Source organism: Pterocles gutturalis, unplaced genomic scaffold, assembly GCF_000699245.1.
Source record: "Pterocles gutturalis isolate BGI_N339 unplaced genomic scaffold, ASM69924v1 scaffold48831, whole genome shotgun sequence".
NCBI classification, from domain to species: domain Eukaryota; kingdom Metazoa; phylum Chordata; class Aves; order Pterocliformes; family Pteroclidae; genus Pterocles; species Pterocles gutturalis.
In genome coordinates this window covers 1-17,007 of record NW_010102636.1, presented here as the reverse complement: position 1 = coordinate 17,007, position 17,007 = coordinate 1, and the positions used below count along the sequence as shown (strand labels likewise).

The 17,007-nt window shown below is 38.6% G+C and overlaps 1 protein-coding gene across 1 annotated transcript in view; it reads left to right on the top strand.

Annotated features, from left to right (window-relative positions):
- Window positions 1-16,284, top strand: part of LOC104471110 (glutamate receptor ionotropic, delta-1-like) — a gene marked incomplete at its 5' end in the record, with an annotated part of 28,488 nt that extends 12,204 nt beyond the window's left edge. The window contains one exon of the mRNA XM_010086340.1: window positions 15,856-16,284. Coding sequence (XP_010084642.1) covers window positions 15,856-16,284 — 429 coding nt within the window. The remainder of the gene's footprint in view (window positions 1-15,855) is intronic.
- Window positions 16,285-17,007: the final 723 nt, after the last annotated feature.

Sequence of the window (17,007 nt, the reverse complement as noted above, 5' to 3'; positions counted from 1 at the left end):
ATTCTCGGTTAGTGTTGCCCCATGCATTCTGTTTTGCAGTTTCAGTGACTCAGAACAGGTCAGTGGTGTGGGTGCTGGTGGGAGAGAACGAGCAGAACCAGCGGGAGCCCTGGCACGAGCAGGTGTTTAGGTTGAACGAGAAAGTGCGTGTTCCTGAGGAGAGGGCACAGGGACGTGGGCTCACAGGCCAAGCCATCCAGGAGGAAAGCATAAGGCGAGTATGTAGGGCAGGCGGGTGGAACATGAGGGACACCCAAGAAGGCGAGCTGGAAGGCAGGCGGTTAGAAGCATTTGTATCAGGTCAGAGCACCTGTCAGGAAGGTCGACTGCCACCCAGCACGGCAGATGGGCAGGGCCTTCAGGCATCCCCAGCTTAACCCTGACACCGACATGATGTCGGCACCATCTAAACATTATTTTCTGCCCAGACCCTCCACAGATCGGGTGGTATAACACATAAACAGTAATGTGAGCTGCGAGATGGCCCATCCCCACAGCCACAGGTGAGGCCTCTGCCCCTGGCCGTGTCCCTCCAGCCTGCTACAAGGGGGCACGCCCCACGTTCTGGTTGGCGCGGGTGGGCGGGACCCCCGTAAGGCAGAGGCGGTAAGTGAGCAGCCCCCTGCGGGTAATGGCTGCTGGCCCTGCAGGGTGACAGGTTGAGGTCACAGTGGCCACAACATCCACTGAGCTAAATTAACAGACAAATGTAGCACATATTTCTTGGTAGATCAATGGCCAGAGATATTTTATTTAAGTGCTGCTAGTGAGGAGGGATTGTAGCGGGATTGCTGATGGCTGCTGTAATTAAGATAGGAGTCCAAGTTTCAGAAGAGATTGTGAAGATTGGTTGAGGATTGTCAATGGATTTAGGAGAACCAAGTTTTAAAACTTTGGAAAGGACAGAATCCAGGGATGAGGGGAGTGCTGAGTCTTGGGGACCCCTCTGCTGGAGTGAGGAACAGTGGCTGAGCATTGCTGAGGGGACCAACAGCCAGGCCAGGGTCTGATTTCCGGGAGGAGTGCATTTGGCATAGCTCATTTCTGTCATGGTGTTATACAGCATTTCTACAGCAGTAGCCATCATAACAGAGCTATGGCACGCCTTGCATATAGCGAACATTAAAATCTGCCTCCTAGCTCCGTCTGATACTCCAGCCAAGTCTTTAGTTCAGTAACAACTGCAAACTTAAGTCATGCTGCTGATTTTCTTCTGCTTTTGGGAAGGCGTTGGCAAAGCACGAGTGTTGTGATAAAACCCAAAATTGTGGTAACTGGATTGTCCTTCAGGCATTTCCTTCTGTGAAGTGCAGAGGTTGGGGGGGAGGCGGGGGGTCAGGGAAGGGGCTGATTTTCTTTCAGCCTAAGATTAGACTTTGGTGTCACCTCATGCAGAAGTCGAAGTCACCTCATGAGGCAAAGGAGAAGGAGGCAGCATTTGGCTTCTGCAACCCTGACCCTGTTAGGAGCTTTATAAATCCATTGCAGAAAACCGCAGTGGATTCAGGATTGAGTAAGGAGTTGTTGTAACTTGCGGAGCCCTTATGTAACTTTCTCTCTTTGGCTTGACGCACTTGTAGCCTGTATCATGCCAACAGTTGCCAATTCAAATACCAGATGTTGGGAAGATGAGCACACAACTGCTCTGGCAGAATTATGGCAAGGTTGGGCAGCTTGTTGGAGAGAGAGAGAGAGAGAGAAAAGGGATTTTTTTAGAGACTTGTCATTTTGCATGTCAAAGGTCTGTGAAGTCTGTGACTGTAGGAACATGCACAGCCTTCGTTAGAACTGGAGAAATGTTTTTAGCTGACGTTAAGGTGTTGATATTTACCAGTTTGTTTTCTTTTCCACTTTGCATTCCTTTGGCTTTTGTGGAGGTTAGCTTGAGTCAGTACATTGAGGTGTTCAAGGACTTGGATGCCTGTGTTGTATAAATCACAACTCTTAATTACAATGAGTGTGAAAAATGTAGTGTTAACTATGTAATTGAGAAGAACAGGAAGCCTGTCTTTTGAAACCTGACAGCGTAACTTGGACTTTGACATGAATCTGATCTACATTTGTAGGGACTTTATAGGAAGAGTTATGTCAGATGGACACTAGTTTGAATTGGAATATTTTTTATTTTGTTTGCATATGAAGAAAATCTGCCTCACCTAATTAAAATAAATAGTGTTGTTTTTACCCATTAAATCAGTTCGTTAAGGTAAACTTCCAGGAAAGATGGACTTCCTTTACTTTCCCAAAACCACAATTTCCATTGGTTCACAGTTCTATTATACAAGGAATAGTGAAATTTCTGCCTAGAGGAGTGAAGGCTGGGTTGATTTTCAAGATGTTGGTACAAAATATTTTTATTCTTTTTGAAGCAGATTTGTAAAAATTTTCTAATAAGTTCTGCTTTAAAAATCTTAATGTTATACCTTTTAATTCTTAATTTAATCCTTATTAAATCAGATTAACGAAAGAAAGATTAGCTCCAACATCAGGAAAAAAGGTATAGCTGCAACACAGTGCCACATTCTTCTATTAGGGCTCAAGGTTGTAATCTCTTAAAGTTGTAAAGGTGTCTAGTACTGTTTAAATGACCTTAATATTTTCTAATTCAGGAAAATTTACATTTGGTCATCTTTTTCAAAACAAATTTTCTAGAATTTGTAATCATTCTTTCATAAGTAATGTTAATATCCAGCATCCTATACCCACAGTGAAATTTAGCCATCTTGTACTTCTGTCTCTATGTATTAAAACCTTGAATTTACACAGCTGCTACTTAGCCTGCAATACTGATACCTAATCTTTTGACTTTGATAAGCTTCAGGAATTTGGAGAGTTGTAAAATAAAAAATGAAAATTAGTATTTATTCTGGAATCTCTGTTCAATCACTCTGTGTCCCTTTTGAATAACTGAGCAATCAGATAAAGTTATTAAAACCTCATGCTGTAGAAATGTCAAGCTTTCAATAGTTATCTCTGGGTTTCTATATCTCTCAGCATGAGTCCTATGCATTTATTTCATGATATCAGTAAGATGTAATATAATTTGGATCATTTAACTGACAAGGGCTTTACCACATCATCAGGTTGTTGGTATCTTTTATTCCATTTGACACACTGAAAGACAGTTTTCAAATCTTCATTGTCATTATGATCAGGTGTAGCTGCTTGCTGCAACAGACTCCCCAGCATCCTCTGTGCTTTATCAGCTATGTCTTATTGTGATGTACTCTGTACCTGTACCTTGAAGATTACTTCTGAGATCTCTTCAGAACTATTAAGAGAGCACTCCTAGTTCGTCCACATAGTATACATCAAAACAATGAAAACTTAGAAGCAAAGATAAAATACCCTATTATTCATGTGAAGAGAGTTGAATTCCCCTGTTTTTCACTGTGCACAAGGTGTATTCACTAAAAGCAAATTAACAGGCAACCCCACATCAAAGAAAATTCGTAACTTATACAGGATGATTTTTTTGCTGGGAACTGATACTTGCTGCATCTTCCATAAAAGGTGATATTGATTCACATATTGTTAATATAGCTCTTGAAAGACAATGTTAGAATGATCTCAAGAAATTCTTGGTTAGATTCTTGCTTAGCTCAGATAATATATATTATAAATCAGAAATGTATTTTATCCAAATACAGACTGTGCTTCTGCTAATATGAGTGTTTCAGAAACTGTACCTAGTGTGTTTGTGATTTTGTAGTGTGTGAGGATTTTGGTTTTTTTGCTGGTTAAGGAATAGCATAATTTTCCACTTCTTGAGTTGCTACTGGTCATTGCCTCATAACTTCTGTCAAATTTATAATGCATTAACAATCACAGTCTTCACAGCTTAGTTTGCTGTTTCTTAACTTTCTCGTGGTCTCGCAAAATAATTTTATTCAACAGACTCTCTTCACTTTTCTGTTCTCACTTTTTAAGTGATTAAAAGGGGGCAACAATTCAGGTACTGTCCAGAGTGGGAACAGACTTGTGTACTAGTAACAGCATCTTATGATTCCCATTTCCTGGTATTGCCAGCTTAATAATGCTTTAAATGTTACTGAATCTCAAAATATCTAGACTCTGAAATACTTTCTAGCTCTATAAAATAGTGGGAGGTAGCAAAATTACTCAAAAAATTATCACAAATACCTTGGCATTTTACAGGATGAAAGAAAGAAAACCTGTATCTCAGGCCAGGGCAGCCTTGTATGATCTGCCTTAAGTTTCCCTGTTTCCATGTTTAATGATATGCAAATTCCAGCCTACCTCAAAAATCCATATTTCCAACTTTAGCAGTCACGAAAGTTACCCACTAGGACTCTTCTCTGGCGTGAGAAGACTATGAATCCCAGTGTAACTTAGAAGTGCAAATGTGAGTTAGCAGATATGAGTCCAATGGATCAAAATTTGTTACTGATAAGAATTGTGGTTTGCACTGTATTCACTTCAATTCCTCCAACCAGATATTATTCCATGGCAATTGAGGCTTCCATAACTTCAGCGTGGTGTCAGCAGTGTTGTTTTTGATTATTAAAGAGTCTTATGCTTTCACCATTATTTTCACTTTCCTTGTCTTCTTTGTCACTTCATTTGCCTTTTCTCCTTTGTGGTGTTATCTTTTTATCTGATAATTTGATTTCCCCCAGGATATTCCTTTTGAGAGTGAAAGGAAACACGAGATCATGAAACTGATGTTTTATTTTCCCTTCATTGCATGTCCTCTATATTTTATCTTGTTTTTATTTTAAATTATTTTTTTCTGTATTTTTATGACATGTCTGAAATCTTTGTACATTTTTTGCTCAGTTGCGTATAAATGATCATTTGTTTGTACCACTGTATTGTATTCTACTTTTCTAAGAATAAATAAAGTTTTTTGGGGAAAATAAATAATGCAAAAACTGGCAAAATAATGCATTTTAATGCCATCTAGATATTCAGCTTCAAACTAGCTTTGAATATAATAAGCTGATAAACTTCATTTATGTAGCATTTTTAAATAAGCAAGGCGGTGTTAGGAATCAGTCATCCCAGAATGCAAAGTTTAGTGTTTTTTGATGATGAAGTATATGCTGGAAGAATCAGGTTTTTTAAAAAGGATATAATATACAAATTACCTTGTACAGAAACTGATCTTAACTAATTCAGTGTTGGCTTTTTTACATGAGTGAAGAAACAAGATTATCTCCTTAGAGATCCCTAACAGTGAAGCAGATATTCTGTAATACCTGGTCACAGACAGCATGCTCATCGAGAATCCAGTGAAATCAGTCAACTCTTGCTATCGATCACCATAAATTTAGGTCAAGGCTGTAATGGATTTAAAAGTGACATGTCATCCCCACAAAGCAGTATTGAATCATGCAAGTTTGGTTCCAGCATATTTCCCTAGCTGCAAGGAAGGAATTTTTGTGTTTGGTTTAATTTTTCTCTCAGTCATATAAGGAAACACTGCTAGGGAGACTCTTGGGGACGTAATCTGGATTTACTCTGCATGAACCTTGCAGGGGAGAGGGAATAATTGAAGAGAAATAAGCTTAAAAAATGAATTTCGCCATGCAGGGAAGCCAGAAAGAAGAAACCTGTTTAAAGTTCCAGTTTGGTAATGAATTAAGTACTTGATTAAATAGTATTATATGACCCATTGCAGAGAACTTCAGTAGGTACACGTGCTTGGCGTGAGCTTTTGCATTTTACTGAATTGGAGCCTTAATGTGTCAGATTCTTTTAGATTCTTCACACAATGTCTATGGAGCTAATGTTTGTATATTTTATCTCAGCCTACAGTGGTATTTTAAAATTGATTTTTTGAAGGGGTGTTGAATGTTCAGTAATAAGAAAATCAGTAAAATTTTAAAATAAAACACACAAAATGTGACTGTTTTCTTTTTTTTTTTTTTTTTTTTACATTTTTGTGGTTTATGAAGTGCCTTAGGCCTTAATCCAACTAGGCATTTAAACATGTGTGTAAAATTAAATAAGACTTTGATCCTAATCTCACCTGGATCACCAGAACACTTCCATTCATTTTAATAGTGTAAGGTCAAACTTGAGTTCCTTTGAAACCAACGTGTAAAAAGCATTAACTGTTAGTTACGTATGCATTGAAGTGATTTGCTGAAGATTGAATTTACTGTACAAGAATATTAAAAAGCAATTTATAAATCTATTTATCTATTGATTTTAAATCATTTTACAATATCTGAAATAACTGCTGCTCAATATTAGCAAAGTAGTCAAAGAATATAGCAAAAGAATCAAAGGTACTCATATTGTGGGAAATATATTTTTTATTTTTTTAAAAACTTTATCGTTGGTTATGATTTTCCGTAAGTTCAGAACCATATTTGAAAGCACATACATAGAAAAGACCTACTTGGATATACTCAGTGTAACACATATTATTCAGAAGTATTCAATATCCGGAAGTTCTCTTTTGGGAAACTGATGGCCAGACAATTATTATGCTGAGCTATTTTAATGATTTGTCTGGCCATGTGTTTTCTCATGTTGAAGTATGAGCTTGGGTAGTTTCCAAAATACAGCAGAAGCTTTCTCAAAATTCAGTTTTTAATCAAAACATTTGTGGCTAATAGTCAGGTGTAGGAGTTTTCTAAAGCTTTCACGCTTGTGGAGTGGAGAAGGGAGGCTTTCAAGGCAGCTATCGCTGGACAGCAAACAGGCTGTATAAGCAACTCCTTGTGTTTCCTGTGCCAACTCTCTCTTGTGCTCCTGGCACAATAGGAAAAAATGGGAACTTTTGAGATTTGGATTTGACTAGGCTGGAATGGTGAAAGAAAGGTGATGATAGAGCAATCTGTTATGCCTGATGCTCCAGTAGAGTAAATTAGACTGTTAAAGGGTAGCATTCCTCTGCTTTGGGCTCAGTAGAGTGAAAAATTACATCCCTTAGGGACTAGATAATAATTTAGTATTTAAAAGCTGTGTAAAGCAATGTAAAGAATCCATTAATTTTTAGTGAGTTTTTGAACAGAACCTTCATGAATTTAATCTCTACTTCGTAAAAGAGTAATCTGTCACCTCCCAGGGTCATTTTAGATGTAGTTGAATTCTGAAAACACCACCTTCTTCAGGGCCATCCTCTTTGTTCTCAATGGCTAGAGTTTGCAATTTCAAATCAGAAGTATAGGAGTTAGTAGGTACATGTTTGCTGAAAAGAGTGAAATATTAATTACATTATTAGCCTCACTATCTTGATCCTTTTTTTTCTCCCCATGTCTTCCTTTCCCTTTCTATCTGGAGATGGCCAATGATGTGAGGTTGGTCCTCAGAAGCATGGTGAGAATTTATAATAAACACACAGATAATTGGTTTGTTGTTGAAAATGCTTGCACAGATGAATACATGCTAGTTTTCTCCTCATCTTTACCTCTTCCTGGAACTCCCCTTGAACTTAACCTTCATGTTGTTGGAAATGCCTGTAACTACTATATATGTGGTGTGTGCACAGTAAAGGTTTCTCCACATGGAAGTTCTCCTTTCTCCTGAAAGAGCTCCTTTGCAGAGACATTTGCATGCTCATCAACCAGCACTCATTCAGTACTGCATTTTGCTGCTTGTGTTAACAAATGTTTCTTTGCATTCTCTTACTATCCTGTTTGTTTTTGGCGTTTTTTTTTTTGTAGCTGAGTTACCACCACCTTCTAATGCTTGTGAACCAAGTGATAAGTATTTTAAAGCTTGAATATCTCAGCATGAGGCTGAATGTCCCCTTTCTTGTTGAGTAAGAAATTAGGATGCTATCACAGCCTCTTACCTTGCGGGTTTGAGTCTGCTGCTGTTTGTGAGGACTAGCCAGTGTTTCTCTGTGATTGCACTTAGTTCATAGACTGTGATGAACGTGGGAGCAGATCCCTGCAAGAGACTGTGGGGCTACCTGTTGTCACCTAATGTGCGATGCTTGTCCCATTGGTACTGTGTCCTGCATATTTATTCAAACAGCGCCATAGCGTGCAGATGCAGTTGAAGAGGAAAAAATAAAGACAGATGTTTAGCTGCTTTAAATTGGTGTGTGTCATCAGGTTCAGTGGCCTGTAGGGGAGCTTATTGTACCGTGCGTTCCTGGACAAGTCTCACAGGCACAGACTGTGGGACAGTCACAGCCATCAGAATTAGAACCCTGGCTACATGTGATTTCAGGATAGATAAATCCAACGTGGTTAAGGGGGGAAATGTGTGCGTGAGAAGACATGGACTTCTTCATGTAGGTCCTTGCTACTTGTAGCAGTTCTGTAGCAAGTCAGTGTTGATTGGTCTCTAGCGTTGTGCTAATAGTTTCTTACTTTCACCAATTACAAGTATTTTTTCTCTGTGGGTAGGTGGGAATAAACTCTGGCAATGTATTTGAAACAATTTTCTATCACGTTAACATAATCTTTGCAGTATTCTGTAATTTTTCACTTTTTTTTCAAGTTTACTTAGAAAGGAAAAGAATATTACTGTCTCTTCATAAAGGAATTTGTGCTCTCTGGTTGAAGCAGAGCCCCTCCTAGTGAACAGGATGACTGTAATTTTTTATGAAGTTTTGTTTCTTTTAAGATGATTACACACTGAATGAAATTAATATATTGCAAACCTTTTATTTCTTTTATTCTTGCAGTTGGATAACAGTCTACTGGACCTCAACTGATGTCAGTCTCAATGCATTCTTCTAACAGCTGTTTTATCAATGATATCTGAGTTAATTTCCAATTTAAAATACACAGTATAGTTTCCACTTATTAGAGCAGAAGCTTGATTGTAGAGTTAGACCTATTTATAAAAGTAGTTTTTCAAGCAGACTCTAGAGGTGCATCTGTACTGATTTCTAATAAGGTACTGTTGCGCTCAAACCAGCATCTAGCAGAGTACGCTCAGAAACCACTCAGCAAATTTTATGTAACATTAAGTGCTATTTGACTAGATCAGTGGCCTGTGTTAAATTAATGACAGCAAACATATATCATCACTGCATCTGTTTACATGTCTGCCTGCGTTCCACTGCATTGTCAACTGCAGAATCTCTAGAATAATGAGTGTGACAAAATGAGTCATATTAAAAAGGGATTATTTGTATTAATATAGCACCATACTATGTTGTCATTGTTTTGCAGCACATCTATTACATATACCATCACTGCTTTTTCTTCCCAAGCAAGCCAATTATGCCTGGTTTTGTCATTCTGTCAGAGCCTCCTGGAATAAATTGAAATTACAGCTTTACAGATGCAGTAGCTGCAGCTGAAAGTGATGATTATGACCCTACGTGAATACAGAATTTCAAAAAAATCTTAAACAAATGTACATATGCAGAGGCGCTGCTTCTTCATTTCCCCCTAACAAGCTACATGTTTTGAGTCCATGATGTCTGAAACCCCACGGACAGAAGCTGGTAGCTGGATGGAGCTATAGGTTTTGACACTGAGCTGAGAAGGTAATAGCCTGTGGATACCTGAGCATGGAAACATTGCTGTTTCGGTTTTATTTCTCTGCTTTGTTTTTTCAGTTATGCAGTATTTTGGTCTGTGCTTTGAAGTGCCTCAGAGACCTCCTTTCTGCCTACCTGGGTACATGGGTGTTTTCCATCATCTGTGCCTCATGACCACTGATACTTGTGTTTTTTAACATGTGTGTATGGGTTAAGAAGTGTTTTATATGGATGGTAGAGGGACTGGCTGTGACCTGCTCAAGGTCAGAAGAGGAAATGTCTGTCTGAGGCCGGGGCTTGACTCAAATTTTGAACCCCAGTCCTAATCATAAAATTGGCTTATTTTTTAAAAATAGGTCTTTAACAGAATGAAAATGTAATATTAACATTTATGTCTTGGTTTCATTCTGTCACTGAAAGATAATCCTTCATATTGTCACCCAAGAGAGGAGCAAAGAAACAAACCTGAAATGTGCCATGATTTATGATTAAGACTATATTACTTTAAAAGATCTCAAGCGTTATTTTCTGCATATCTCCTGAGGCTTATTAAGAACTGCATTAACAGGCTTTTAATACTTGGCACTGTTATCAGCATCTAACTGGGAGGTATCGATGCATTCATGATAGTCCCTCGGTGTATGTGCTTGTCTGCCCATATTGGCTACATTTCTGAATTTTTTAGTGCTTGATATTTAGGGCAGGATTATCAGTCTTTTTCCGCTCCTGTAGTTTAGTGTGGTTTTATTTCCATGTGTTGGATGCAGATGCAACATATCACAGTTTTGGCATAGTTTTAGCATCAAATTTCTGCAGATATTCGGCCTTCCTTTTCAGGCATTTGTCTCCCTTTTTGGCTGTACTGAAACTGCTTCATCAGCTTGCAACATTTTTATTTCTTCAAGTGGCTTCACTTGAACTTTGTGATAAGATCAGAAAAATCATGAGTAAGAACAAGATGCCACATTAATGTCTTTAATAAAAATATTTTTCTCAAAAATCTTCCCTTTGGAAAATCCCAGCTGTTGCAAACCTGTCAGCTGAACAGTGTTACCTTTTAATTAATTGTGTATAGAGTGATGTAGGCAATTTCTTGAAAATAGCCAATAGCTCATTTCCAACACTCATCCATCATGTCATCAGATTTGATATTAGTTGACTCCAAACCTCCCAAGTATTGTCATATTCTTTCAGTCTGACTGCCCACATGCTTTTATTAGAGCCCACTGTCAAAAGTCACAGAAGATAAGCTAGAAAATATATTGATTACTCTCTAAATCATCCTGTCTGCATTTATGTCTTGCCATAATTTCTCACCACATTATAGGGCCAAACTTGGTTAGTCCTCAAAGGGAATCATAGCTTCTTGCAGGTGCAGTCATGCAGGGTTAATCATTCCCAGATAATTCTGGTGAGCATCCTTCAAATCCACACCAACAGTTTCCACTGTGTTCTGCTGCTGTCTGTCATAGGCCGTTGAACCTGTCGCTCATGATCAAGTGCTTGGGATGTATCAGAAACGCACCCTTCATTTACCCTTTCAGAACTCAAACTCATTGGGGAAGAATAACATTTAAATTGGTATTTATGAATGAGGTAATTTCCTGACCAGCAGCAATGTTTGGTTAGCTGTTTTCCGTAAGCAGGATAAGCCTGTGTTTATAATTAATTTTCATTATACATGATATTTTTTCTTCCCTTGACTGATTAATTTCTTCAACTGATCTATCTGGAGTACAACATTAATATTGAAAATAGAATTATGAAGGTATCAAAGGAAAAAATATTTGAGCTCCTTCTGCCAACACAAGCATACACATTTCCAGTGTAGCTATATACGAAAAGTGAAGTTGAATTGGCATGGAACGTCTGATATGTGACATGTTTATAATATTAACCAAGTTTTGCATATTAAGGACAAAAAAGAAAGAGAAGAAACCTTTATTAATGTGTCTGTCTCAGACACTGAAATATTAAGTTTGGAGCTCATTCATTCAGCTCTTGAAGAGCCCTATCTGGAGCTAAGTGGAGCTGAAGCCAGAAACCTTTGTGGAGAGAAGCAGTGAGGCTTCACCAAGGGGCCTTCTTTGGGTAAGGGAAGTCTCTGTGCTGGAAAGCCATCATGCCAGCCTTCACCATGTCTCCCGTTTTTGCCATCCAGCTGCCAGGTCTGGTGCCTCTGCCATTCCCTAGCTCCAAGCCTCAATTTATTAATTTATAGTAATTTATTAATTTTAATTCATTAATTTTGTCATGGAGAAATGCAAAAATAGAGAACAGTTACAGCATCAGGAAGCTTGAAAATCTTTTGCAATGCTACATTACCATTTCACAATTAAGGTGACAAAGCCTCAAGAAATGAAAAGAAAAAAAAAAGCAACCTAACTACATTCTTAAAAATTATAACATGGCTCATATTTAATGAGAATTATAGAACTAAAAATAAAGGAGAACACTGAGCTGACAAGGGAGCAAAACATCATAACTTACAAGATTTGGTTTTTTGGCTTTATTACCATTTAACCTTTTTTTCCATTTACTTTGTTACTTTTCAGTAACATGCTTTGTTACTGGATTTTCCAGGAGAACAATAAAGGAAAAGAAAGATGAGGTTTACAGAATAAACAAATTCTGAAGCCTTGGGTTGTCAAAGAATGCTATCCCAAAACCTTCAGTTCTGGAAATCTTGGGATTCAAGGCAGTCTTCTACTGTGTAATGACAAACTGAACTTTTCAAGGGTTTCTAATTTTTATTTTAGGGTTTTGGTTCTTTTTAAAAAAACATTTGTAAAATCATTTATTCAGCATTAAGATTGTCTCATACGAAAGTTGACATTTAGTTATTTACCTGCTCTTCATCTAATAAGACAAAGGGAAGAACCTTTAAAAATGTGTTTTTATTATTCCTCAGAGACAAAGTTGTTTTCCTTAACCTTTACCAACATTTTATTTTAACAACAAAAAAGAAGGAATAATGTGAACTTCTGGGCTCTTGGAAGCCTTTAAGAAGTTTTCTCTGATCTTAATAAAGCCAGAAAGTTGTCCTTAATGCTGAAGAAAGGGCTACAATTAGGCAAATGAAATCCCCACCCCCTACCTCTTAAAAAAATCACAAGCATTTACTTCTATACTGACTTCATAAAGTGTTCTGCTGTAGATAAAATGTGATGTCTGTGTGCAGGAATGATGTTTCTCTTTTTTGTGATACTGAAAACCTTAGCACAGTGAAACATAAGTTTATGTTGTGAAACGTAAGTAACTGCAAATCCATCGTTTTCTGAGGAATGTTGTCCCAGGGCTGGACTGTGGACAGTAGAAGAAAATAGGGCAATCCTGTTAGGCCAGCGGGGGGAAATATTCCAGATGACATGGTCCATAATAACCTCTCTGGTCTGGACTGGGAGATGTCTGTTAAGAGCATATATGGCTCTTTATGTTTACATCTTAAAAGAGCCAAGCTAAATATGTAACCAGGATTAATTAATCCTTTGAATTTTATGACCTTTTGTGAACAGATTCTCCAAATGAAGAGCACACTTCGTTCACAAATGTATTTTCCCTCTGCAAACAGTTAATGGCTTCATGTTGCAAATATTGAAACTCTACCTTTTTCCCTCTGTCTTAGCTGGTTATCCCAGTCACATTATACTCGTTCCTGTAGCAAAGCAGGATGGAATGCACTGAGGATGTGCTTGCAATCAAAAATACAAATAAAAATAAAATTCTATTTTCACTTGAAATGATCTGAAGAAGGCATTAATATTTGACAGCTCAGAAAAATGCAAATGAGTCATGAACATTCCTCCAAAGTCTTATCTAGGAAAATTTGATCTAGTATTTGTTCAGTTCTAACCTGAGTTCTCTGCTATTTTCTTATTTTGGACTAAGGGCTTAGCAAGAATATGGGTCTCAGATAAGTAGAATGGCGACTTAGGAGTCTAAATCAAAGCTGGCAGCATTTTTGAGACAAGAAATAGGGGTACCTAAAGAAGCATTATGTAATGGGCTTCTAGGAGGTAGCTTCCTGAGACACAGCTGTCATCATACTGGTGGTAGTGAAGTTTGTGGATAAGCAGAACTTTGCATCAAGCTTTCATTGGCAGGCAGCTGAGGAAAACACAACAGTATACAGCTGGGCAGCTGCACTAAAAGAACTCACCCACAGAGGTCGAGCCCTTACTCCCAAATGGGGATAGGAACACTTCTCACACTTGCCCCCAGTGCACAATTTTACTTCAGGAAATAGAAATAAATATAATTATGAACTAAATCCATGTAATCCTCTGGCCATTGTAACACAAATCCTTAATTTACCTAGCTACTGAGTTTATTAAAGAGTCTGTGTTATTGTCAGCTTGGTGCATTGTGTAACTTGTTGAATGAAGAGACTGACAGGTCAGGTATGGCAGCTGTTGTCAAGGAGAACTTAATGCAGCTGCAGGGGTTATCCGAGTATTGTGCAGTCCCTTTCTGACAATTTTTTTAATTTTTATTATTTATTGTCCATTGGTTTTCTCTAACTCAAGATTATCTGATTAGAGGATTTGGCTGAAAAAGCGGTATTTTTTAAAAAATTGTTTCTTTGGTGAGGAAGAAGATATCCTTCAGGTTTCTGGGAGCTCCACTGGGATTTTGGTGGATTTGTGATGTAAATTAGATAGGAATTCATTTTCTGCTGATTAGCAAAGAAGGTGCAATGTGCAGCTCAGCCTTGTAATTGTTGAACAATTGTACTCCAGCTGAAATCAATATGGATTTAGCCTAAGCTAAGGACACAGGTTTGGGTTCATCATCGTGTAACACTAATTCATTTCCAAATCCACGCAGAGATCAGCAAACCCAACGGTTCTTGAGTAATGTAGAAATGGTGTTAAATCACAAGGTTAGAATCAAATCTGTAGTTGACATCGACTGGAATCAAGGGCTTTGGAACTGACTTGTCAGTTTAAAGGTGAAAGCAAAGTTGTAACAGCTGGAATAATATTGTAATTCTCTGTTCTCCACCTGAACGCTAGTGGCAAAAAACCATGAAGAGTACGTGACAGTGACGCCTTATGCTTATCTGCTCCAGAGCCTAGTTTTTGGCTCAAATCAGAGCATCTGGAAAACTGCTGGTGTTGGGTTTAACCAAACTTTAAGCACACATTGATCTGTGTGCAATCAGGGATTACTGGAAAACAAAAGGTTCAGGTAGTCCTACTTCTTAGGCTGGAATCTTGATGGTTGCCTAGTATAGTTACAGTGTAATTTCTCCAGTTCCAGGATTGTTGGGTTTTTATAGATGCCTTGCTGCTAGTCTGCTGTATGTTACAATTGCATCAAGTAACTACAACTGCAGATCATATCTGTGCTTTCTGAAATATAGAGAAATTATATGATATAATACCTTTTTATTGGCAATACGATGCTAGCTATTAAAATTCAGTCATACAGCATCCCAGGTGGTTGACTTTATCTTGCCAGTTTTGTTGCTTTCCAATTTGAGTATCCTGAATGCTGTGCTGAGGTGATAAACAGCCCATTGTATGTCTTTGCTGCTTCAGGTTTTAAGGACAACTTCTTTTGCCATATTTCCTCATGGAAGCTAAAACCTGTTGAGTAAGTGGTCCCCAAAGTCCTTTGAAGAGACCGCTTTGGGAGCTTAGGTAATGCATTGCAGAAGATGGTGACACAATTTCTAAAGACCAGCATTACTTCCTCAAGCTCTGACCACAGAGAGACTTTACCAGCTGACAGACAGTTTATAGTTGGTCACACAACTGTTCAAAACACAAATGAGTGGTCCCCTCCCCAGTGCTCCCAGAGTAGGTCTGTCTTGGTGCTGTTCCAGTAGGTCTATGGTCTGTGCCAAATAGGTACAATTCCCTGCTGGGAAGGGAAGAGTTCTTCACCACCACAGTCCCAGACCAGTATATTTTGGCACCTGAAGCAACTACCCTGGAGTCAGCCAGGCTGTGCACAGTGTTTTACCAGCATATTCCTTAGAAAATGCACTGCAGCTAGATAAAACAATGGTGAGCTGTCTTGTGGTTATAAGATGGAGAGCTACTTGCTGGAATTTGGAGTCCCACCTCACTTGTTTGCCTGCCATATGCTTTTTTTTTTTTTTCTGGGCTTGTGCAAGGTGAGCTAAGGGCTTGTGGGGTGTGCTGGTCCCTGGTGCCAGCTCCTGTTAGCTGAACCAGAGCCATTGGTTTACCTCCAAGGAGGATGGGATTGACAACACCAGCTGAGATTAAGTTGGTATTTTCTTCAGCATGTGTTTCTCAGCTGGAGATGCTGGGCAGAGCTTGAGGTTTTGCCTAGGCACAGATGAAATCGAAACGATGTAATGAGCGAACAGCAACTCTGGTCACACAGAGGAAGTGGAGGGGGGGCCGGGCGGGGTTGGAGATTGTGTTTGGACTGATTATTCTGGTTTTCTTCCTCACTAGGACAAAGAAGTAAACCTGGAGCAGGTCCATAGACGCATGAACAGTTTAATTGATGAAGACATAGCCCACAAGCAAATCTCTCCAGCGTCCATTGAAATCTCAGCCTTGGAGATCGGTGGCATGCAGCCAGCTCAGACCCTGGAGCCGGTACGCGAATACCAGAACACACAACTTTCTGTCACCACCTTTTTACCAGAACAGACAACTCATGGTGCCAGCAGGACACTCACAGCTGCCTCCGGCAGCAACCTGCCACTGCCCCTGAGCAGCTCGGCCACCATGCCCTCCATACAGTGTAAACACAGGTCGCCAAATGGAGGACTATTTCGTCAGAGTCCTGTGAAAACCCCGATCCCAATGTCATTTCAGTCTGTGCCGGGGGGAGTCATTCCAGAAGCAATGGAGCCCTCGCATGGAACGTCCATATGACGAAAACAAACAGTAAAACAACCAGCAGAGCTTTTTAATACAAAATTTAAAACAAACAAACAAACAAACAAAAAAACACAAAACAAACTCTTACATTTTTCCTGTACATACCTGTAAATAATGAAAGAATGAAGTGGGGTAAAAGTGTATTTTGAATATTCCCAATTTTCAAAGTCAGTAAAAAACAAAACAAAAAAGAAAATTGTATGAATGACTTTGTAAATTTTGTTCTATATGAATAAAAAGGCAAACTACTTGTGATCGTTCTCAAGTGCCAAAGAAGACCAGTTACTGGGACTGAGGGCCGAACTTTTTTTTCCCCCAATGGATTTCAACACTTATTCCCTTACTGTTGTTTTCTGGTTCGGTTTTTTTCAAGAGCAAAAAAATTATTTGTTTCTTGCTAGAAACGGTCACCATGCTTGGGTCTCTTCTTTCCCCAGAACCCTATTTTATAGTCAAGATGGCAATTCACTCAGAGAATTTAACAGCTGGTATTAGCATAGCAGTAACAAATGTTTTAAACATGATTTACAACTAAAATCCAACAAAAAATAAACAGAAAAATAGGCAAATTTTTCCTTCTAACAAGGACTTAAACCTCCACAGTTTTTAAGTTGTAGCGCAGGGTTATTGAATTGTGTTTTTACATGTCTGCTGCTCTGTGTGACTCTTTTTATTTAACCTTTTGTGTTTTCTTATATATATAATATATATTATATA